The sequence below is a fragment of the Strongylocentrotus purpuratus genome, unplaced genomic scaffold, assembly GCF_000002235.5.
Source record: "Strongylocentrotus purpuratus isolate Spur 01 unplaced genomic scaffold, Spur_5.0 spur5_scaffold_11, whole genome shotgun sequence".
In the NCBI taxonomy this organism is placed as follows: domain Eukaryota; kingdom Metazoa; phylum Echinodermata; class Echinoidea; order Camarodonta; family Strongylocentrotidae; genus Strongylocentrotus; species Strongylocentrotus purpuratus.
In genome coordinates this window covers 25,625,313-25,650,534 of record NW_022145596.1, presented here as the reverse complement: position 1 = coordinate 25,650,534, position 25,222 = coordinate 25,625,313, and the positions used below count along the sequence as shown (strand labels likewise).

The 25,222-nt window shown below is 35.7% G+C and overlaps 2 protein-coding genes across 3 annotated transcripts in view; both read right to left on the bottom strand.

Moving 5' to 3' along the window:
- Positions 1–5,688: 5,688 nt before the first annotated feature.
- On the bottom strand, positions 5,689–9,426 carry LOC578331 (ubiquitin-fold modifier 1). 2 transcript variants are annotated; one of them, XM_778504.5, is made up of 5 exons: positions 9,341–9,426; positions 9,184–9,240; positions 8,175–8,232; positions 7,226–7,265; positions 5,689–6,575 (listed from the first exon to the last, which is right to left on the bottom strand). In XM_778504.5, the coding sequence occupies exons 1-5, from the start codon at positions 9,343–9,345 to the stop codon at positions 6,472–6,474; spliced, it is 264 nt and encodes an 87-aa protein (XP_783597.4). In that variant the 5' UTR covers positions 9,346–9,426; the 3' UTR covers positions 5,689–6,471. The 2 variants fall into 2 exon arrangements, with proteins under 2 accessions (XP_783597.4, XP_011677843.2); XM_011679541.2 differs by lacking the exon at positions 9,341–9,426 and having other exon boundaries at positions 9,184–9,272.
- A 2,282-nt stretch (positions 9,427–11,708) lies between these two features.
- LOC763128 (eukaryotic translation initiation factor 5B) overlaps positions 11,709–25,222 on the bottom strand; it is a 34,183-nt gene continuing 20,669 nt past the window's right edge. The window contains exons 22-28 of the mRNA XM_011679544.2: positions 19,320–19,481; positions 18,243–18,374; positions 17,203–17,334; positions 16,519–16,595; positions 15,546–15,849; positions 14,356–14,517; positions 11,709–14,099 (exon numbers count right to left, since the gene is read on the bottom strand). Of these exons, the coding sequence (XP_011677846.2) occupies positions 13,992–14,099; positions 14,356–14,517; positions 15,546–15,849; positions 16,519–16,595; positions 17,203–17,334; positions 18,243–18,374; positions 19,320–19,481 (1,077 nt within the window). The 3' untranslated portion in view covers positions 11,709–13,991. The remainder of the gene's footprint in view (positions 14,100–14,355; positions 14,518–15,545; positions 15,850–16,518; positions 16,596–17,202; positions 17,335–18,242; positions 18,375–19,319; positions 19,482–25,222) is intronic.

Here is a 25,222-nt window from a genome sequence, read left to right as displayed (position 1 = left end):
TCGTATATTTGTTATATAGTGAACGCTTGAGCGTACAATGTTTGTACAGTATAATATATATATATATATATATATATATATATATATATATATATATATATATATATATATATATAATATATTATATATATTATAGAGTATTATAATCATTTAAAATTCGTCAATATGATGAACTTAGTTGTTTGTGTGTGTGTTCGATGTACGACGGATTTCCCTTTCCCACTTCTCACATGTAACCTCTCCTGATCAAAAAAAGATATTATTGAAGTAATAATTGATAAAAAAATCACACGGTACTTCATAAGATCAATATCTGCGTAAGTAATACATTCAGCTGGATACTTTAATAATAGGGAAAAACAGCGGGATTCAGTCTTTGAAAGGCAAAATTTGATAAGGCAGAATGCAATCATTTTATAGTCACAAAATATGATACTGTTCATATTTTTAAAAAAATGAGTGTGACATGCATTTTGTGTAAGATCGCAAATATAGATGCAGAGAAATTCAATAATTCTATTTACTTGAAAAAGAGATATCAAGTAAATATCTGACGGGAATTAATACAAACACTAAACATGAAAAACCAAAAGTCATTGAGTCAGCAATCGCTTGTTTAAAATTGCTTTAGCTTCTTCACTCGGAAATACTTTTGAGTCAGCATTTTATGTAGGACTATATTATCTTCTCATTCGTAATTACTAAAAATATATTTAACAGGAAAATACTGATTAATGGATCTGAGTAGTTGCAAATTAATACATGTATACGAGCTCTCGGGTAATCGTGAATTTTGCGGTAGAAAAATTGATATTGTTCCGTGAAATGTCACAGGAGCATATTAAACAAATCTTCGGAGTAAACAAGTCTACATTACACCCAGGTGTAAATAGGTACCTGGTAATTGCTGGTGTAATACTGATTGGGTAAAGAAATTGATTCATTTTTATTACTATTGCATTAGTTACGATGCATGTAGCACAATTGATCCATTGTTAATTGCCAATAGAGGATTACATGAATTGTTCCATATCCCTTTCAGCGTGTTTGTTTTTCCCATAACTATTATTTTTGGTCGTCAGGTTCAGGCCGTCTTTTAGTGTTCCAATACATCACATGCCATTGTTGAATGAAGTCACCTTTCAAAACATTTCCATGCAAAACTTAGTTTGTTTGTTTTTCTCATAACTTTTCAAGGCCGCACCGCGGTGAAATTTTTATTTTTATTTGTTTATTCTCTTCTTTTTGCGTGAAAACTCTTATCAATTGTTATTCATCCCCGTGTACTTTTTCGTATTAATCCTTCTTAAGCTCACCTTAGCTTTCAATTCCCACGTCTCGGTCTCTTTGCTTCCTCTTTCTCTCTCTCTCTCTCCCCCCTCTCTCTCTCTCTCTCTCTCTCTCTCTCTCTTTAAGCGCAATAATATTGTCCCCCTTCCCCCTCTTGAGGCCCCTGATACAGACTCACAGCCGAGTACTTGACAAACGAATAACACAGGTTTAAGCTTTATATTAGATATACGTTTTATTATCCTAAAAAGCTGTTAAAGGTCAGGTCGCCTCATGGTGTTACAATACATCACATGCACTGTTCAATAAAATCACCTTGTAAAATATTTCTACATCAAAAAAAGAAAAAAGAAGGCAATTTAACCAATACTTTAACACATGCAAATACTTTTTTTTAAAGGGCGAAAAAAGGAATATGGAAATAAGAATGTCTTTATGAGCCTATTGAATGATAAAATATATGTAGTTATAATCTGCTGAGAATAAGAAGGGCTCTAAACTCATGGTGGGTACATGTACTACTAGTTAAAACCAGTTTGGCTCTCATCAGAGAATAGATGAGATACAATAGACCAGTTCACGGTTAGCACAATACTGCAATGACCCTGAATATCCACAGATCTTCAAACATGAAGAGGTCCCACTTTGTACATTTTGAAATAATCCCTCCTACAGCGATGGAGGTGCTACATAAATAGCCTTTGTTTCCCCTTTTCAAAGAATACTTCCACCTGAGTATCATGGAGTGCATAAATGAATAACGATTACATAACTTTCATGAGCACGTATCCAGTATTTTGTCTCCATGTATTTCACAATTTGTTCTGCAATGACCTTTATCTGCTCATGCTCAGACTGCAACCGTGAACTGGCTTATTCATTGCCTTCTCACTCAATAACTCGACTTTTTTTTTTACAGCAACGCTTTTCCTTTCACATTAATATATGCAATAACAAAACACATTGGCAACATCAACGGCTTTGTTTCTTTGTAAACATTCTGGCCATTTCTCAATTCACTTCCCCCTTTATAATTTTCTGATGCATTGGAACATACATAATATTTGCTATAGTGTAAGAAGTATGTCATCTATAAATTTGTTCTGGCTCTCAATAGACCCATTATGTTTGGAACAATTGCCATCCAAACTGACCGACTTTTACAACAAAGGCTTACCTCTTTCACAAAACCAATTTTATGTATTGATGAATGGTTCGGTTTCTATATGGTATATGTCCTGGCCATTTTCCTTTCCTTTCTCACTCTATAGTGTTCATCAAGGCATGAATTATGTGCCACTTGAATTGAGTAATTCGTATATAAAAGACTCCAATAAAAGAACAACATCAACTATCCCACATATTGTTTGTCATATGAAAGAGGGTCAAACGTGTTCCATTTATGAGTTCACCAGCATTCATGAGCAAGCCTATACATTATGTTACGCTCATGAAACGGTGATTAACGTAGATGCATTCACTTGGATCCATGTCATTACTATAATTATGTACGAACCTCATATTCCAAAGAATATATAAAGTATTTGTCTGTTTGAAGCCAGAAGGGTTTTAACTTATATTCTTTAGAACAGAGTTTATGCCATTTTGGCTCTGAACGGACGATTTGGATTTTCAATTTGCAATAAGCAATATCAGTCATAATATAAACAGACTCAGTTTCCTACAAGAACACTCTGATCATACTCGATATGCTGAAAAGGCAGAGTTCCTGGAAAAGTAAAATGCAACTCCCAAATCAATTCATTCTGTCAAGGCCAACCGTTGAACCGGGACTGCGGCATGCACGTTTTTATTTGCTATGAAAATGACAATAATAACATTAGAACAATATCGTTCTTGTCAGTAAAGCTCTTCGTAAATTTCAAATGCTACCAAACCAAGCAGGAAATACTTTAAAGCACACTCTTCGTAAACATCACATCTTTGTGACTCAATTATAATTTCACATACTTCATTAAACACCCATGCAAGGGGGGCCTGCAACCGTAACGCAATCATTGCTGGCAAAGAATAACACCAGTCTGCCAATCTATTCATGTTATTGTTGAGAGGTAAAAATGCTGTTGCATTATAAAATGCTTGGAAAAGAAACAATACCCTATATTTTGATATTGTCATTAAAGGGGAAGTTCACCCTGATATTAAATAAGTTTTAATAGAAGCAGAAAAATTAGAGAAACAATTCAGTGAAAGTTTGAGTAAAATCAGACAATAAATAAGAAAGTTATGAATCTTTCAAAATGATCATGAAAATAATGGAATCTTTGAGACGCATTGGCAATGCGGTCAGAAATTGTTACGTCATCCCCTTACAATTCACCACTGATCTGAATGACAGAATGTCCCAAAATCTCTATTTCTCTTCTTTTGATCAAAATGGAATTTGATGACATTTCTTGCATTCAACAAAGGATGAAATGTGAGAGGGTGACACCATATTTAGTGACCGTGTTGCCAATTTGAATCACAGATTTGAAAAATTTCATGAAAAGTTACGGAATCAAAAAATCCATAAGTTTCTCATTTGTTGTCCGATTTTTCTGATCCGATCTGTTCATCTCATTTTTCTCCTTGTATTTAAAAGGACTAATTATCAGTGTGGACTTCCCCTTAAAGGTACTATGTCCCATTTGCAGGCCAAAACAAAATTAAAAGGTGAAATTCCAACAGCATTTGAAAGATAATACTAATTTAGAACTTCTCTAAAAAGCTGGGAAGTGGGAAAATAACGACTATTAGTTGTCAAATCACCTGAGGAGCTATAGAGCCAATAAGTAATAGTCTTGAATTTCAGACCATTGTACCGAATGGTCATACGTTTAATGCTGTGCAAAGATTCAATCAGTTTAATTTTGGCCATCACAAGAAGTGGGTTATTGATGTAGACAAATGCTCATGTACCCTTTACAGCTCATTTTATGTATGTTATTACCAAAGAAGAAAAAAAGCCAGTCAGTCACTCAATAGTGTCTGACAGTGAAGTCTAGCAAGTAAACAGGTTTCCTTGCATAATTTGAATATTAGGACACTGCTAATGTTTAAATTTCACAGATAGGACATGCATGACATATTCATAATTCTTGCAAAGTTCTACAGAATTTGATGTTGGCTGCAAAAGGGACATAGTACCTTTAAGCCACATTTGAAAATCGGGTACAAATATTAAAGGGTTAGTGGGTAAAGTATCAATCCATCAATAATCTAAATCATTCATGAGGATAAAAGAAATGAAGAAGGATAATACATTAGTGCCTACATGTATAATGAAATACCTCTATTCTCGTTGGAATATTCCCTTAACTTACATGCTGGGAATCAACTTAATACAGGATATAATTCTTTTAATGCCAGGTTTGAATTTTTGGCAAGAATAATTTGAGCAAATAGATGGTAAATGATAAAGTATTTTCATAATTAGTAAATCCCTTTAATATCAAACAACACTATTTCTAGGATAACTGTATATTTTTTTTAAGGTAATTGCTGGAAATGAGATAAATATTTGATTATCTAAATTCTTGATTTGTAGCATGCACTAATAGTAGTCTATCAAGCTACTTGAGCTGCTAAGTGTGTATTCTTACCTCTAATTTGCGATGATAACAATATCAAGGTATACTACAAACATTTTTTTCCCCACTTTGAATTAGGAAATTGTGATAAGTCATTACATTGTGCAATATTAAATGACAACAAATCCTGAACTGCTATTAATCCAAGTTCGAAAACATTACGTTATTGCTTGCCACCGTCAAAAGTATGCTGTATTTCAATAGGATGTCGGTGAACTTGTACTTATGACAGTTTTATGAAACGACGTCCAAAGTACTTGCACCTTATATGTATGCTTTCATAGGGTAACAATACCTTCTAAAGACTTGAACAGCAATGACAAAAGGGGCAGCAGACAGACCACTGTTAATGTTGTCACAAAGAAATGTCAGCATATTTTATTTTGCGACAGCTTTCTAGTGATTTCAATACATGATTGATTAGAAATGGTTGAATGGTGGCCTTCAACCCAGAAATAAAGTATACAGTCAGGCGCATACGCAGGATTTTTTCAAGGGGGGGGGGGGGGGGGGGTTTAACATTTTTAAATCGGGCCAAAAATTTCGCAACAACTCAGCCAGCCGCTGAATAAGCAGGGGGGGGGGGGGGTAAGAAGACACTAAAAAAAAAAAAAAAAAAGGGGGGGGGGGGTTGCTCAAAAATAAACACATAAAAAATACTGAAGGGGGGGGGGGGTTCAACCCCCAAATCCCCCCCCCCACGTACGTGCCTGGGTACAGTGATGTGTATGTTACCAAAATGGATTGAAATACAATAGGTCATGCCGTGCTATTGTAAGATCTACAGGAAACAATAATTGATAACTTTTTTTCTTTTTCGAACACACTTGATACAAATGTGGTTCTCTTAGCATAGATTCCTCTTCAAAAGATTTGTTCACAAACCAACCGATGTGAAAGATGCATTATTATTTGTTTTTGATTGGCAACATTGCTCCCAAGTTCCTTTGATGTGGAATTCATCAATTATATAAACTGCAATTACAAAGCTGGCTTGATTTTCTGTTTTCACTGTTTCTTAAAGTTTGTAATTTCACTCATGCAAAGCTGATTGGAACACTTAATTCCCCTTTACAGAAATATGAAGGGCATGAGAGACAATTGCATCTATTTTCACTATATATTAGCACAGATATGCACCTAATACTACAAAGTTGATTGGAATAAAATGCACTACATCACTCAATGAAGTGGAAATCTATAAAGATGTTTCAAACAACTTGAAAGGTACTATTCAGCATTTTAAACGAGGAGGAAAAAACACTAAGACCAAGTGAAATTATTTCCATTTCAGAGGAATGTACTGAATTTCCACAGAAACATAGCATTCTTAAAAGTATGTAAAGAAAAGGGTACAAATAAACAATTGCTTAAATATTACCTTTAAAGGCGTTACTTTGAAATCATGGATTCAATACAGAACCCCTAATGCAGGCATGTATATAATGAATTTGAATATAAATAAGCCTTTGCACCAGTAGCTTTTTCCTGGGAGCTGTCATATCATATATTGCATTACTTCCAAAGATTTTTCCTCCACCTTTGTCAAGAAGTTCAAAAGTAAGTATAGATGTTTGCAAGTTTTGCGTCAGAGATGTGATCCTACTCTGTCTCTGGGTATTAGTCTCAGCTCAGAGCCATGTTTGAGGAAGACATTCCCTGCGCTCTGGGCTGGGTTGATTCCAATGCCATCTGAAATAAATAAGAAAGACAAGATGTTTAAATTAGCATTATTTTTTCTTCAGTCCATAACAATTTTAATTTTTTTTAAATCGATAAATAAATCAATTTTATATTCATGGATGTTTCCTCTTTGCTAACAAAGTAGTGCAACATTTCGTGCTGTAGGTCCAAACAATTGAAATTGACTCTAGTGATTAAAATGACTATTAATTCAATATTCGTCTGTAAATGATTACTGGTAGAGGAGCGTCCTTTGATCAAATCATCTGCATTTTTAAGACTTGACTGATAAAGACCAATATCTCAAGAAATTATCTGTCTGCCCTTATTGATCATAGCTGTGTCATTTCATGCATTGTTCACTCTTTTTGGATTTCTGCAAGGAGTTTTCCTTACTATTAAAAAAACCCACAAAAAACATGAACTATGAATGGGTCCCCACTACCTAACAATTATTATTCTATGCACTGGAATAATATTTATTATTAATTACTGATTAACATTAATTATGATGAATTTTGAAAGTACTCAACAAAAAATATTTCATTTAACTACATAACAATAATTTTGAATGCACTAAATCACTAATCAACATAATGTTAGCAAAGAGAAGGAAATGACTTAGTTTAATCTTATCTTACAAATAAAAAATAACCAACCATTTGTGATGATTGCACTAGTAGCAGCGGGAACTCTGAACTATATTAGGGAAAACAAAAACAAAAGGGCATAAAAGCATTACACAGCTTAACTAAACAAATGACAAACATTGATTACAAGTTTACACAATATTATATGGTGTTGAGAGAGACTTCTGTTTTTGAATAGCACAACACTTCTAGAAAAAGGAAAATCATTTGAGCTGCATTTGACTCTATTTATAGTTCTCTTTCTGGATATGACTCTTTCAAAACTTTAGTTACGGTAGTAGTTTTAAAAAATTCTTACATTTTTCTGCTAAAGATATTGATTGCTTTGGATTTTTGTTAAAGGTTGTATTGGCCTTTGCACAGCATAGCACTTATTTTCAAACAACTTTGGTAAGACACACGTTGTCAAAAAATTATTTTATGAAGAAAATAACATGAAATGTTGAGTTAGAAACTTTGAATATTCAAAAATATATGTTTTGTTGTCTACTGTGTCTGTTACAATCATGTACAAAATGTTTAAATAAGGGGTGATTATGCTGGACACTTACTATTTTTTCTAACATATGTATGGTTTAAATGCAAGCTTGCTAGTGAATCTAAATGGATATTTCTTAAAAATATTACGTCTTTTTTTAGTTCTTATCATATTTGATTTGATTTGATATGATTTGGTTTATTGCAATAAAAGAACATGCAGCTGGGAAGCTGAAATTATTCACTTTACAAAGTCAATGTACAACACAATAAACGATCGAAATATGAATTACTAAAACGTACGACTATAAATCATGCATAATGAAACAAAATGAAATTCACTTATTACACCAAAATCTAAATATATTACATACATCAAAATCTAAATATATTACAAATTTTATTGTAATGGACAGTTCAGTAAATATGTTTAGTACATGTATGTAGTTGTGTAATGTAGGTTTACAACAAAATTACTAACCTCTTCAGCTGCAAACTTGAGTACAGCAGTGAATGGTGTTGATTCCGGTACACTTAGCCTGCATGAAAATAAATTATTTTCACCGTTAATGGGGTGGATGAGTAATATAGTCAATCCTGTCGATAGTGACCGCCCAAGGGAAACACAAATGTGGTCTTTGTAGACAGGTGACCACCTGTCCATAAAGACAAGCAGGTTTGACTGAACCTCGTAATTGAATTAAAAGTCAGATCACAGCAGGTTTGGTTTGATGATTGATTGATTTTTATTTGTCAAGCTTCTAACATACAATATACAAGGATAACAGATTAAAATTAAGTCAGCTTGAACAGGATAACCCACGAAAGCTTGAGAACTTATTTCCAGTGGGGTCCCCAACAGACATGTACAAAATTAATAAGTTTAATTGTAATATATAAGATAAGAAGATAAGAAGAAAACAAATATTATTAAAGACAATAATGATGATAATGATAATAACAACATTAAACTGACGATAGAAATAATGATAATGAAGAAAAAGAAAAAGGAGAAGGAGGAGAATAAGAAAAAGAGGAGCAGGAGGAGGATAAAATTAATCAAAATTATGAACCCATTTAATTCTAATTTTGAAAATATATAATTTTTTGCTCTCGGAATGATTAACCTTCAGAAGTTTAGATAAATGAACCTTCAAAATATTGCTGTAGTAGACCTAATTTTGTAAATGTCGGAATTGTGCAATGACAGTTTGGCAATGTACATTGTGAACAGTTTCATTATCAGAAATCAGAATTGTGGTAATTGCTAATTGGAATAGAAAATCTCTGTTTCAGTATTAGTAGCCTTCAGAAAATATGTGCTTGTCGCACTTAAATTGAGGATCTATGTGCGTAGTATGACCCAAGGGTGAATAAAGGTGTGTGTTTTAAATGTAATGCTGTGGAGGCGGAGGTGCGCATACGTGTCATTAATAACAGTACATAAATGAAAGTACATGGGGCACCATTACAGAACATATGTTACTTACACTTTGAAGGGCAGTTTTGGATCCGAAGTGAGCGTAATCTTGAAGGTTACTTTCGATCTACAGACAAAATACATAGAAAAATACGGAATAATGATTCGAAATACCGCCAATGATACAAACATATTACAAAAAGACGAAATAAACAAGGTATACTTACGCCATCCTGTGCGATACGTTCAATCCGCTCTCCTTGAAACTAGCGACCAATAAGTAACCGACTAAAAAGAGGAATTGCACATTCTATTCTGTGAACATGGTGAATCACCAGTATCATATCCCATGCATATAGGGAAATCCCACCTTGATAGAAAACTAGCAAAGAATTCATAGAAGTAGAAAGTTTTATATTATGCATAATTATTTCAGAGTATTTGAAATGGACTGTAAGAATTGTAAGGGAAGACAGGGGAGATGCAGGAGAAGGGGCCGGGAGGGGGGGGGGGGGGGGGGGGGGGGGGGGGTAGAGAGACATAGAGAAAGGTAAAGAAAGAAGGGGGTGGATAATATTCATCTGTGTAGAAAACTTGCAGGGATCAAGGATAATGAAGGTTACTCATTCTTACATCTTTGCTCGTGAGGAGAACAAATATTCTGTTAAAAAGTTATAATGCAATTGTTATGCATATGCTTCAAATATAAACATCATTTATTCTATATGATAAGCTTCTTGTATTACAATATATTTTGTTGGAGAATATTTCAACCAAGGTTTATCAACTTCCTCTACCCCTCATTTTTCAAAATTTCCTCTGTAAATATTTGTTTACAAAAAACACTTAAAGGGGAAGCCCACCCTGGTATTACAATGGTTTTAATAAAAGAAGATAATGAGAGGAACAGGTGCAGTGAAAGTCTGAGCAATCAATCAATCTAAAATCCTAAATATACAATGTGGATTGTCCCTTGAGCTCTTTCACTTGATTCAGAACATTCACAACTCTCTGAGACAGAACTCTAGGATTAAAGACAACTCACTAAGAGGGGTTTTCTTCTGACAATGCAAGATAGTTTTATTTGCTTTGCATTGCAACTGACATGTTGTAATGCCCATAGCATGATTCACAGTAATTCCTCATCTCATAGATGAATCTTCAACTGCTTGGAATATAGATTGAAAAAATTCTGTATTACATTATCATTATCACCATCATGTGTGAGAAAAAATTGTACCTCAACATCTGCCAATTCTCATTTCATTTGTGCTCATATGGTAATAATTCAAGCAGGTAATTTGTTCAAAGAACTAACAGTAAAGCTCTGTATTCTAACAACTCAGTTTAACCCAACCCTGGGTCTATAGATCCTGTTCAACAAAGGAAATTTTAGATCGAAAACTAAAATCCTTTATTTTCTCACCTTATCTTGAACAAAGCTTACACCCAGCGTTGGGTTTGAAAGTACAGGCCATACAGTATAAGTAAAATATGCAAGTATTCAAAATATATTCTCTGTTGCAATCCTAGATGCCATCCAAGACTAGTCATTCCAGGGACCCATTTCACAAAGCCTCTTTTCAATGACAAATCTGCTGATAACCAATCAGAAGCAAGGATTTCAGTAGCTTATAACAAAAACTATCATTTGTCACCGATGACAAGTTTTGTGAAATGGGGCCCAGGAAATAGTATACTTCAAAGACATGGCCCAAAATGTTTTGGAGTATATGGGATTTTATGTTCATCCATTCTTTATGAAAAAATAAAGTAATACCTCCACACATTGTTCGTGAATGGATGGCATTTTTCAGAATTATATGTAGTTTTCCATTCCTGGTACATAAATATATCAACAAATCTGAATATTTTCCTTACAATGCAGGTTAGAAAAACCAGCCGTCATAAGCTGAGCGTAGAGTTGCATACCAACAAGTGATCGCTTGACGAATATCATTTATACATGAATATCACTTCATGGGTGGATACCCTGTACCATCATATTTGACCTGTAATTGAGTTAAAGGTTAAAGATAAAGGTGAGTTCTGGTAAAAAAAAAGAAAATGAATTCTAACATAATCAAACGAAACTTACACTGAATGTTCAAGATGACAAATAAATGTCATTTGCCAAACAATTTGGTAGCATACTGGCTGAGTAATGGGCATAGAAAGATTAGGAAATCAAGGCTAGTAGCCCCGACATCATTTGTGTAGTCCCATATACATGTATCTGTGTACAGTGTTTGTTACTTTACCAAGACTGGGCCAAATTTATTATGATTTTGATGACTCCAGAACTTGAAGTACACACCAATACTTACATGCTACATGATCAACTTTTTCTGATCCATTCCAGACCTTTTCTTTCACAATAAAATCAGATGACCAGAACTCACTTTTATCTTTAATAAAATAATATCCAGTAGATTTCACAGAGATTAAGTGAGGTTATTGAAAAGTTATATTTACTTGTACGTGTGGTGTGCACATGAATAAACCCTAGCCCTAATAGCACAATACAAGACAGATTGACAGAGAAAATATTTCTGGAATTAGATGGCGATGATCATTTGATAGGCCAGGAGTGTGACATGGTCTGCAGCCGGCACAAGAGAAAATGAATTCATATACCAGATTCTCACATACAATTTCCGATGTTGAAGAATCAAGAAAAAGTAATTTTTTTTCTCTCTCTCTTTACAATGGTACTTTTATTCATAATCTCCTAAGATAAAGGTTTTTAATTCTTCAAATGTGAACTCCAGTTTAAATCTAATGCAAGAAAAAAAAGAAGTTTAAAGATCATTTTCAAAGATAATATTAGACACTGAATCCATGCGTAGCTATAATACACAGATCTCTTTAACTTAATCTTAATTCTGAAAAAAAACATTGTCATATTAGCACTTAGACATGTACTTCAGAAGAAGAAAATCAATCAAAATAAATAAATTCAATAGAAGAAAAGACAAACTCAAAAGGGAAAAAGTATTTGTTTTGTAGTTGTTATGGTCATAAACCTCAGCTAATGACTTTCACAAATGCAATACACAAAAATATAGCCATCTTCAGTCTTCAATACACATTTTGAAGAATACACAAAAATGGCAACCATAACATTCAAAATTAATTTCATCTCATTCTCTTCATAAAGGTAGTGTTTTCCAGGCATCAGGCAACAACTTAATAATAATAATAGCCTAATAGTCAACTCCAAATTTTATGAAACCGAAACCGAAATTCTTTTTGCCCAATTGATCGTGGGCCCGGCAGCCACTGAGCAGCGCCAGATCGACATTGCTCTATCCCTTATTGTTGAACGCCAAACAAGGTAGCAACAACTCCCATCTTTTAACTTGGCTGATTTGAGGGATTTTCTCCAGGAGTTCATGAAATCATTCAATTTTTTTTCTTCAGTTCAAATGTGAATTATCACCCTGTCCGAATTAAGTCTCTTTTATTGCTGTGTGAATTGTTCATGTTACTTGTATGTCTGCAAAACTATCACGACTACCTACATGATCATCGTTCATCATACACCAACAGATCACGTTTACGACATATCAGTATCCACTCCTTTGTACAGAAAGGCGATGTTAGTACAATAATTGCACTGACATGAAACATAAACGGTAGTCCGGTGTAAATGCTTAAAGCGATATATACAAGACTGTTTTCATGTAATTAAAAAATATATTGAAAATTTGAAGAAAAAAAACAAAACGGTGACAGGGATACATGTAAGTTCATGAATAAGTTAAACAAAGCAAAGACATTATATGCTGCATTTAAATGTTTATTTCATGAAGGGAAATGTGGTATTTGTTTTTAAGTGTTTCTTAAACTTTAGTTTATTGTATTAATAAACACATTGCAATGGGTGCAGACAATAGTAATAACACCGATAGTAAAATAATTGATATGTAGCAATTTTTTACCAAGGTGTGAAGTGATAAGGGAGAAGTAACATTGTATGTTATGTTTCATGAAGAGGAGTCCTAGGGGGCGTTTCACACAGAGTTAAGTTGGACTTAAAAGTCATGCTTAAGTTTCTACTTGCAGGCGCTATATTACACATCAACGCATTGGTCAGATCACGGTCAGGGGACGTGGCGCTTTTCGTTGTCTTATCAATGAGATTGCTTGTTAAATAGTGTATGCGCATTGGCACTTAGGCATGACTTTAAGTCTGACTTAACTCTTTGTGAAACAGCCCCCTGGAGATCAAGAAACAGAGCAAAAGAATATACAGGTGGAAAAGAAAATGAATGAGCCCTGTGGTCCATTGCTTGCACTCAACCTCTGCAAAAATTGCAAAATATTTGAGCAACATATAATTTACTTCAAAGATTGCAAACAAGTTCTGACATAATTCATTTCTCTATGACTCAGATAATGTCATTATGTCCAACTACAGGTATGTTAGCACTTGAAAAGAGAATAGTTCTTTGTGTCTTGCTGTTGTACATAGTCAATGGTCCAAATAGCTGCAGACTCAAGAAAACTGTTTTATAAGATTCCTAGACGAGTCATACAATCTTCTTGCAATCATGACTCTCCACTTCTTAAGAAATTGAGCACCAGTTCTGATGTTTCTTGATGAATTCCACCCTGTTATTCCATCCATTTTAAGCTGGGCTTGCGCACAGAGAAAGGCAGTCCCTTGGCGCCCACAAAGGCTAGTTTATGACTTCGGAATAGATAGAAGGTTTGGAGATTCAATGATCCCAGAAGATTTCTAGAATCTTCTCTTAATCGTGACTTTCCACATCTTTGTCTAAAATCGAGAATCCGTTCTGATGATATTTCTTGATGAATCCCACACTGTCGTGCAATAAGAGTTCCGGATAGTTCAAGGTCGATTCAGCAATCTCACAAGATTTGTAACAACTTCTTGAGTTCAATCATAACTTGCCAGTCAGGTTTCTCTAATTCATCCCGGAAGTAGGTCTTGACGGCGTCTATTGATTCTCTGCTGATCTGTACAGGATTTAAAAAAGAAACAACATGGGGCAGGTTTAATAATCGCCTATTTTTTCCTTCTGTTTAATACTGATGGTGTCAAAAGAAGTTTTCTTTAACACCACTTCACCAATCAGATGAAGTGCTTCAGTTATTTCTCTTTTTGTTGTTGTTGTTTATTTCAGTTTATTAACAGCTCTATCACTATGATTCAACTATTATTTAGCATATGGACAGGTGCAAGAATAACTCTCACGAGTATAGATAGACCTACCTTGCTAACAAGAAGGTCAGTGTGATCAAAATGCCTGCCGTACATCTTGGGAGCATCGCCAGAAACATTTTCAATCTTGATGCAGATCTCTTGACCCTTGCGAGCTGTGTCCACCATCTTATGGTTTAGCTCCAGACTGCTCACAACACCTATCTCACAGTTCTACCAAAGAAACAAATGATAGGAGTTAGAAATATTTAAAGACATGCTGCCAGCAGTTTCCAAGTGCAGTATAATCCAATTCGCCGACTCCTGACTTGGTAGAAATACCATTATATGTGTGAAGTGTGAAACGAAATTTGGATGTTCCACCAAGCTTTTGAGCTTCCACACAATGTCTTGGACAGTCTCCGGTTCAGGAATTTAATGATGATGAGCTTTCCTTATGGGGTAGTTGGAAGTGGGTGAAGTGCGTTACATAAAACCTGGTCATAAAATGAAGGCCATTTCCTGTTATTGATAACATTCCGTTATCAGGTGAACACCCGAATGGTGTCCCATTCCCCATCGAGTTTGCCAAATAACCCGCTATTTTCTGACTCAGGATATTATTCTGAAGCTCAAAATTACGTCTTCACCGGACCGATATGCTCATCACAAACTAGCTCGGAAGGGCGCAAATTAGCCCGCTATTTCGCAAATAGCGGGATATTTTGGAAACAAGACCAAGATTTCTTGGGATATTTTCTGAATCAAATATCCCGCTAATTGCAACTGCTGGTTGATGAAGGAGCAAATTAGCTGGATAATTTGCGATCGAAGAGCTGATGAAGAGAAGCCCAATGAGAAGCCATGCTATGTGTCTTTAAAATGACACCTTTCACTCTCCGTTCTTCATCGGTGTCTCCCTCAAGTCTTTTTTATTGTTGGTACAACTGAACAGAAAATGTTAAATATAATGTAAAAAATATCCTTATTCTGAATACTTAAAACTATTATAAGTTGTCTTGGGAGAATACTTTGGTTGGGGATGGATTAAGTCAAACTATCCCATGGTGTATTGAATTTGAGATAATCCTGACATTTTCAAAATTTTTGTTTCTAAACTATTTTTGTTCTATTAACAAAAATAATAAGATGTAAATTACATGTATTTGAAGTATTATGAACATTCACAAATTCTATATTGTCCAGTGTATTCTTTTAAAATACGCAATAACTGAAGCAGAATCCATTATACCAATTCTTACTTCTCTGGAAGGAACGATGATCGGCGTGCCCTGCTTGACAATACCGCCCTCTACGGACACGCCCATGACGATGGGGTTCCTGGCATTGAAGATGTGCTGGGACAGGATGCGGAGCTTGCAGGGGAAGACAGCTATATGTTTGTGCAGCTCCTTGTTTCTCTTCTTGAGTTCTTCACGGTAAGCCATGAAGCGGTCAAAGAGATGGTAGATGATGTCCGCCTGGAAGACCTTGATGCCCTCGCGGTCGGCCATCTCCTGGGCGTCGCGCTCCACCTTGACGTCGAACGCGAGGATGACAGCGTACCTGGAGGGAAGGTCAGGGAACAGTGAGTGGATAGTTCTTACAACACGATGGGAAGACAGGGGTGAAAGTGAGCACTAACAATTTTTTTTCCCTCGACCAGACCCCCCTTGAGTAAAAAAAAAAAAAAAAAAGATCGAGGGGAAAAAAAATGGCATCTATTAAACAACATTCCCGCCTTTTGAGTAAGAAAATTAGGAAAAAAATAAGGAAAATCAGGAAAATAGGGGTAAAATCAGGAAAAAAATAGGGTAATTATCAGGCCTGAAAGAGCTAGAATGTGCAGAAGCAATCAACTGTGACGTTACCCTCGAATGGATGACTGCCCAACCCCATGTGTTTTAAACTTCGCCTGTATTATGCACATGGGAATGTTGCTGGGCATGGAGGTAATAAGAGCGCTCATTAGCTGATAGTACTATCTTCTGCAGTATCAGATGGACCATACACATACAGTACATGTTACCATCTTCATAATGAACCAGAACTTACGGAAATAAGGGTATTTTCATGATGGAAAAATGCAACAGTCTCTTGTAGCAAGAATTTGTTGTTGTTGTATTACCTATCAACATTTTTCTTAATAAATTCATGACAAATCATCTATGCCCACTGTTTATTTTTAATCCATAAATTCCTAACCAAATTTCTAGAGATCGAGGGGGTACTTACTGGCCGTCATGTTCCAGCATAACGGATGCCTTCATGACGTCTTTCTTGTGCACTGGCCCTATGTTGATACCAGAATACTGAAATACAAATAGAAAGTCAAAAAACAATTACGACTTTACTAGGAGGGAGTTTACAGAAACAAAAAGCATTTGCTGGGACCAACATGATTGATGAGCAATTACCACGTTACAGTAATAATTATTAAAAAAAACATATTAAAAAAAAAATGGATAGGACAAACACAATTAATCTTTACACTAGACACACCAAGTGTATGGATGATTGCAGAAGCTTCAACTCTTTGTTATACAAACAATACTTAAATTGGCTACAAATAGGTTGCTACACATATACAGTAAAACCCATGTACAAATAATGCTCCGGGGAGATAAGAAATATGATCTTCATAAACTGGAAGTCTTTATCAGTATGTGTGGTCTTTACGGACAGGATAATATAATAATAATAATAATAATAATAAATAACATTTATAAAGCCCTAAAAAATGTTAAGTGCTTAACAAAACAAGGTATAATGTAAAATAAACATACAGCAATAATACAAACTGTAATTCTAATAATAATAACAGATAATTAGCAACTTATTTTAAACAAAACTGTCTTATAAATTACTATCAAACAAAGTTTCAATGACTTGATAAGTCTTGGTGAATTATTAGCTTACTGGAATTTTGGAAGTCCTGAGAAATTCGAGCAGAGCTTCGAGGGAGCCGAGTGTCGAAGCCTGGACGTAGACCCCCCTCTCGGACATCTTGATGCTCGTAAGCGCAGCTTTGAGAAGGTGCGCTACTTCTTCCTGTATGTTAAAGAGGAAACCCAAATTCATTAATTTATTACTAGGAAATTAATTATTTGATATATTCATTCATGTACTTTAATATTTATGGTTTAATACACATCCTGATTAGCAGCCAATGGCTGACTTGATCACAATCTACATACACAGAATAATTTAGAAATACATCAAATATAAGAGTACATATGGCAAATATTGTATACATTTTTATTTATCATGTCAAATTTTAATTCACCCTCTTTCATATGATACCAATTATGTTAATGTTAATAATACTGGCATTAATGAATATGTAAGGTTTGAAGTTAATGATGTGACAAGTGGGTTGTGCACAGAAATAATACATTAAATTCATTTTAAGTACGATGCCAAGGAACAACACAAGATATAAAGACACAAAGGAATAGGCCATTTATGTAATGTAAACAAAATTTATGCATGTGCCTTTGTGAAGCGCCTCCATGCAAATCATTTCATTCACCGGTTACAATTAAATGTATCTCAATAGTCAGAATTAAAATTGCATACATTCATTGTTCCTAGGTAGGACAAACATTATGGCTTGCCCTATCTAAAAACACGTAATATATGCAATTTGCATTCTGACTATTGAAATGCAATTATCTGAAACGGGTGAATGAAATAATTTGTATCAAGTATAAATTTGATTACATTACGAAAACGGCCTATTTGAAGAGATGTTCCTTTATTCATCTTTCAATATGTGCAACCTTGAATGGGGTGGTGTTTTACACTATTAAAGTTTCAGACAGCTCCCTTGCAAATTTAACCCACTTTATTTTGGAGGCCTTCATTGGTACCCATATACCAGAACCCATAGCCAGTGCTGCCCTCTATGACTGAATCGAGTAGGGGCGATAGCAAGAGTTGAATATGGCTCATCTTACACGATAGATCTCTATTTCATCTGGTTGCTCAGCCACTAACATGGGAAGTCCAGCCAGAGCTTTCTCCAGATCCTTGGCCAACACCTTGACTCCTTGTGCTCCTTTAATCTCTTTATGCTTGGCATACTGATTCTAAAATGGAGAAGAGGATGAATTAAAGAATTTACATTATGTAAGATTAATTATATGTCAGATGCTGCTTATAAGTATCAGCTTGCATGGTGATGTAGATATACAGTAGGCTTATGGTTGCACGCAATCCTCCCCCCCCCCCCTCTCTCACATGGTGCAACCGTAAGCCTACTCTATAATTATGTGTCGTTCTTGGAAAGTGCATATCGCATTAAGTTATAATGTCTTTTCGCATGTCCAAAGGACTTTTGGATACCATTCAGCCCCCCCCCCCCTCCCCCTTTTGCTCCAGCATCTGTAGCACTGAGTGCATTCCTACCAGGTATCCACTTACTCTATTTAGGTACAAGTATGGCAAATGTGGATCACTGTCTTGCCAAAGGATGTTAGTGCCATGCCAGGGATTCGAACCCTGTACCTTGTGGTTGACAGTCCAGAGTCTTAACCACTAGACCACAACTCCTCTACCCCTGTAAAAGGCTTACATGAACCTGAGGTAGACCCATCAACCCCTTTTGTTTGACTTCACTTTGGACAGTTGTCACAACAGGGTGAAATAATTGACTTCCCGCTTTGCTTCGTTGCATTGATGAATAAGCCAGTTTATAGTTGCAGTCTGAGCATGAGCGGATAAAGGTCATTGCAGACCAAATTGTGAAATACAAGGAGACAAAATACTGGATACGTGCTCATGAAAGTTATGTAATCATTATTCATTAATGCACAAGCAGTGTACTCCATGATACACAGGTGGAAAAGTTCTTTGAAAGGGGGAACAAAGGCTATTTATGTAGCACCTCCATCGCTGCAAGAGTGATTATTTCAAAATGTACAAAGTGGGACCTCTTCATGTTTTGAAGATCTGTGGATATTCGGGGGTCATTTGGGACATGTGCTAACCGTGAACTGGTCTATCAGGGAAAGGGACAAAAAATATTGATTTACCTTGACTCTGAGTTCCTTGAGAGGCTGTGGCATCAATAAACCTCTGACTTGGGATACAATAGGCCCTTCCTGGCCAGCAACCACTATCGTGTCTCCTTCTCTTAGTGTTCCATTGACGAGAATAACATCTATGGTTGTGCCAAGGCCTGGTAGCGATTTCACCTAGTATAGTTAATACAAGGATTGCAAAATACAATTAAAATAATGGTTAGAAACAGGATTTTCATTGACAAGAGGATGCAGTGCCCTTGGGGGGGGGGGGAATAATTGTAATAATGACAATATGTTGTTCTTGTAATGCCCACAACACATGACGATATAACATCTTGATGCGCTTCCAATTGACTTTGGATATCAATACCTCTGCTTAAGCTCCGGCGACCGTAGTGCCCAGTGCAATCCTAAGGAATGAATCCTACCGGGTACCCATCTGGATCGAGTGTCGCAAATGTAGATTAATGTCTTGGCAGAAGACATTAGTGCTATGCCAGGGATTCAAACCCTGTACCTTATGGTTCAGGGTCCGGAGGCTTATCCACTAGATCACAACACTTCTGATGGGGCTACCACCGGTAAAGAAGACTGGTTGTTGTTTTCGTTAACCTAGGCACATGGGCCCTAGCTAAAGTGGAGCTAAGATAGGAGTGTCTTGAGCACCTTGCGTCTTGGATAGACTGAAGATTTTTGATGAAATTGAAGGATAATTTGCGCGATGAAAAGTTACTTTTCAGAAGACTTAGCTGTGAAGAACGACTATGTGCGTATGCGCGAAGAGCGGGATCTCATGTAGTCTCTTCAACGAGACTCACGAAATAAAATAAGCCAATACTATTATTGAATTGAATTGAATTGAATTTATTTATTCACCACCATTGAAAACATTGAAACAAAAGATAAATGTACAATGACAATGTCAATATAACATAAATGCATGACATGAATTATAAAAAAATACATGTTCTACAGCGATATACATGTACATTATGACAAAGATAAAGTAAACTTTGCTTCAAGAGTAAACAATAAATGACTATTTACAATGAGTTTGTGATCGATGGTAAAATAGAGTAAAAAATAGCACATGTGCTAGTCGAGTCTGACTCTCGTTATCTAAAGCCTAAAATAAAGTTAATTTAAAAATATATGATGGGTTTCCAAATCTTATAAATAATTTTGTGTATAATATTAAAATGAGACTGGTTACTATATACAACTATATAGTTACGAGGTTATGATTCGTGGTTTTCACTTAAGAGTAATTTTGTAAGTTTTTTACGAAAAGAGGTTCTTGATCTCTCAATTCTTAGATCAGTAGGAAGCATATTCCAAAAATTACTTCCAACAAACGAAACAGAAAACTTTCCTTGGTCTGTTTTGAATAAAGGAAGACGTAATTGTCGACCCGTTTTTTGTCTTGTGGAATATTCATGTTGTATCATACTGCAATAATGTTTTAAGGAATGAGGTAATCGTTCATTTATCAAATCAAACACAAAAGTACAAATAGATAATTTATGCAATTTAAAAACATTCAACAATTTGAGGTCATGAAACAGTGCATTAGTATGAGAACGATGTGGCTTGAAAGTTATAGCACGTACAGCCATCTTTTGAGTATAAAATATACAATTCAAGTGTGATTTATAAGTACTACCCCAAACCTCGATGCCATATGTAATATGTGGCTGTATAAGAGCTTTATACAACAGTATCAATATATGTTTAGGGACACAGTGCCGTAATTTAAAGAGGATGCCGACCTTTCTCCGTATACAGTCATTAACAGATTTTATATGTGAATTCCATGTAAAATGTCTGTCAATGGTAATGCCAACAAATGTCGCTTCCTCCACTTCTCTTAATTCTGCCCCAGATATTTCTAATCTCCCTTTAAGCACAGCCTTTCTTCTACGACTACTGAAGAACATGAAATTGGTTTTTGACGCATTGATAGTAAGCTTATTTGCAGTGCACCAATTCTGTATGGATTTTAAATTTTCGTTTACTTCACACTCATCTATTTGATCTACACCTTTGGGAAAAGTATGAAAAATATTAGAATCATCTGCAAATAGTCTGAAATTGAAATAATTTGTCACAGTTGGCAAGTCATTTATATAGATTAAAAACAGAGTTGGTCCTAAGACAGAACCTTGTGGTACACCGCATTTGATATATCTACTTTCTGATGATGACTCTTTGTATTTCACAAACTGCATTCTGTCACTAAGATAGCTTTCGAGCCATTTCAGTGCATGTCCTCGGATGCCATAATGTGATAGCTTTTTAAATAATATGTTATGGTTTATTGTGTCAAAAGCCTTTTGAAAGTCAAGAAACACACCAAGCGTAACACATCCTTCGTCTATACTTTTCAATACCGTATTCATAAGATTAATTAATGATAATTTAGTACTATACTTCTTCCTAAATCCGTACTGATGGTGATATAAAATGTCATGCTTTTCTAGAAAACTGGTCAATCGAGCATTAACTATTTTTTCTAATACTTTACCCAAAATTGGTAAGACAGAAATGGGTCTATAATTCCCCGTTTCATGTTTATTACCTTTCTTAAACAGTGGACTGACTTTAGCAATTTTCATTTGATCAGGGAAATTTCCTGTTTCCAATGAAAGATTGAAGATATGTCTTAATGGTTCAGCCAAAATAGATGCACCATCCTTAATCAGGCGTACTGGAATGTTGTCGTAACCACAAGCTTTCTTCTCGTCTAGAGCCAACATGTGGTCATGAACTTCCTTCATTGTGACCGGTTTCCAAAAAAGGGATTGCTCAACACTATTACTCAAATAATCTTCAAATAATGTGGGTACATTTGGTATTGCTGATGCTAGATTTGGACCGATGTTTACAAAGAAATCATTAAATTCATTGGCAATTTCAGATTCGGTTGTTAGAACTTTATCATTTCCATTAATACGCCTTATAAGTTTTTCTACCTTAGTACCTTTGTTACCTTTATTTCTCCCTGATATTAATTCATTTATGATGTTCCACGTTTTACTAGTGTTATTGCTGTTCTCAGCTAGCAAACCACTGTAATAATTTCTCTTGGCATTGCGAAGAACAGTCGTTAATACATTTCTGTAGTTCCGAAATTTGTGTACATCACTTACATCAAAATTAGATTTCCTTACTTTTAAAAACAATTTATATTTTTTTTCGAACAGACTTCATTATTGATTTGGTTATCCAAGGTTTCTTATAAGCGCGTCCTTTGCAGCTTCTTTTCTCTTTGATTGGTGCATGTTTATTACAAACATTATTAAACAAATTAAGAAAAATGGAGTATGCCATGTTAACATCTTCACAGCTATTGATATGTTGCCATTCTTGCTCAGCAAGGTCATCTTTAAAGTTTTGTACATCATAGTTTTTATAACATCTGTAAGTTACAGTTTGTGGATAATGCAGCTGCTTCAAATTACATGGATTTTCTAAAATCATGAACACAGGGTAGTGATCAGAAATATCACATTCTATAACACCCGAGTGATTATCATACTTGTTCATATTAGTGTATATATGGTCTAATAAGGTTACAGACTCACTGGTTACTCTTGTTGGATATTTTATTTTCTGCTCCATTCCTACGCATTTCATCGCTGTTGAAAACCCTTCTGTTGTTCCGTCTGAACTTAATGAATTTATATTAAAATCTCCTATTATAATGGTATTGCGTCTGTCGACTTTAATGTCTTCTAAAACTGTGAGAAGACTTTCTTGAAACTCTTTAACATCTGTATTTGGTTTCCTATATAAAACACCTACCATCACCTTTTGAAATTCTCCATTGTTTATTTCAAACCAGATTGATTCTGTATGCTTCACTGTATAATCTTTCACGACATATTTCAAATTAAAACGAATATAAGCTCCTACCCCTCCTCCTCTTTCTCTACCATCCCGGCACTTTACCTCCAATAAATAACCTTCCATTTCCAAGGTCGATTTTTCTAAAACTCTCCATACTTCTGATAATGCAATTACATCGAATCTGAACTTAACGCAATCTTCATATAACAACTTTAAGGAATCAACATTTTTGTTTAGCGAACGTACATTTACATGGGAGATACTAATTGATTTTTTACCGTCAAGTGGCAATGTACTATCAAATGAATTTGGACATAACTTGTAAGAATGTGATACAGTGTTATCAAACATATTATTAGAATATTTGTATCATGAAAAAAAGGACATTATGAGGAGACATTACTCCAACAAGCGGAGTCTGAAGTTTTTGTATTCGATATTATCCAAACCAACTGCGAACAAGTCGTCAGGGGTTGAAATTATCTTAAAGGTATCATCGTTCATTTTGCAGACGATGTTCCCTGCCTTCGTTGATACAGATTTCACCTCTGTAGATTTCTTTGCTGCCATCAAGACAGCATAGCGAGTAGAGGTGAGGTCTTCGTTCACAAAAACCTGCCTAAAGGATTCCTTCCCCTTCAAGTGGAAACGCCCCTGGTAGACCTTGTCTCGCTTACGTTGGGCGACAAAGCGCACGACGGTGTCGCGCTTCTTCCCCGCCACCTTCCTTCCAAGGCGATGGCAAGCCGAGATGTCGCTCTCTGCAAGCTGCATCCCGGTCTCCCCAGCCACCTTACAGATTTTCTCGATCAGGATCTCCTCTGTCTCATCCCTCTCCTCCTCAGCCAGACCGCTGATCCTCAAATTATCTTTCCTGCCAGCCTGCTCTATTGCATCTTGTCGAAACTGGAGGTGGAGAAGATGGGGATTGACCACCTCCTTAAATGACCGCAGGCACACCTCTTTCACTGCCTGAACTATAGCAGGAACGGCTGCCTTTACTGCTGCCTCAACTGCCTGTTTCACAACATCTCCCATCATGCCATATTCGCCAATCTCCAACTCTTCTAGATGATCTCCTATATCAACGAAAATCCCCTTCTTTTCCGGAGATGCTGCAGCTGCCATCCCTCGTTGAGAGGCGACCTTGCGATCTACATCATTGTTGACCACAAATGGGCGCTGTGGTGATGGGGGTTTTGCCTGGCCCTGAGCGGCTCCTCGGAGAAACATTCCAGGCATATTATCCTTCTTCGCCTTTCCCTTACTTCCACGACCAGGCATGTTGATAACAGCAAAAGGTGGATGTTCACTTCAGGAAAATAAAGGGATGGGACTGAAATGTGTCCACAGCTACAGAAGTCCAGATTTGGATGTGAATTCTAGCTTCAAATTCTCAGTTTCCAGTCATCTGTTGATCTGTGAACTCTCTCCAAGTAGTGCCTTAACACTAGACAAAGGCCTCACATATCCATATATGGATCAAACAGTGAAAGTTTTTGTTAAATCCAGTATTTTACAGGACACAAAATAACACATCTTCTCTTCCTCGCTGTCCAGAGTATATTATTGTCATTAGCATTACTATTGTTGTCCAGATTAATCTAAACAAGTGCCAGATCACGATGTCTAGACCAAAATTCCCAGCTTTGCAGTAAAAGGATAGAGAAATAATGTTAAGGAGTTCTAAAAACATCAATTTTGACAATTCAGTCTATGCACATACTGAAATATGTGATGTATCTTTAATAGGGCGACTTGATGTCAAAGAATGTAAAAACTCTAAAATGCAATTTATGTAGAATTACACATCCATTGGCTTCTTTTCTACTGGGCCCAAGATAAATCAAGTATTCCAGTCAAGGAAGATTGGGACCCTTGTTTAATATAACTTCTCACTAATATAACATTAACGCCCAAATTTCATAACAAATTTCTCTCAGCCAATCAAACTTACTGATGTCAATAACTTACAACAGTTATTGTGTATTGTTATTGATAACAAGACTTAGGAATCAGGGGGTACGTGTTTCACAAGACTTGTCATCAGTAACAAATGACAG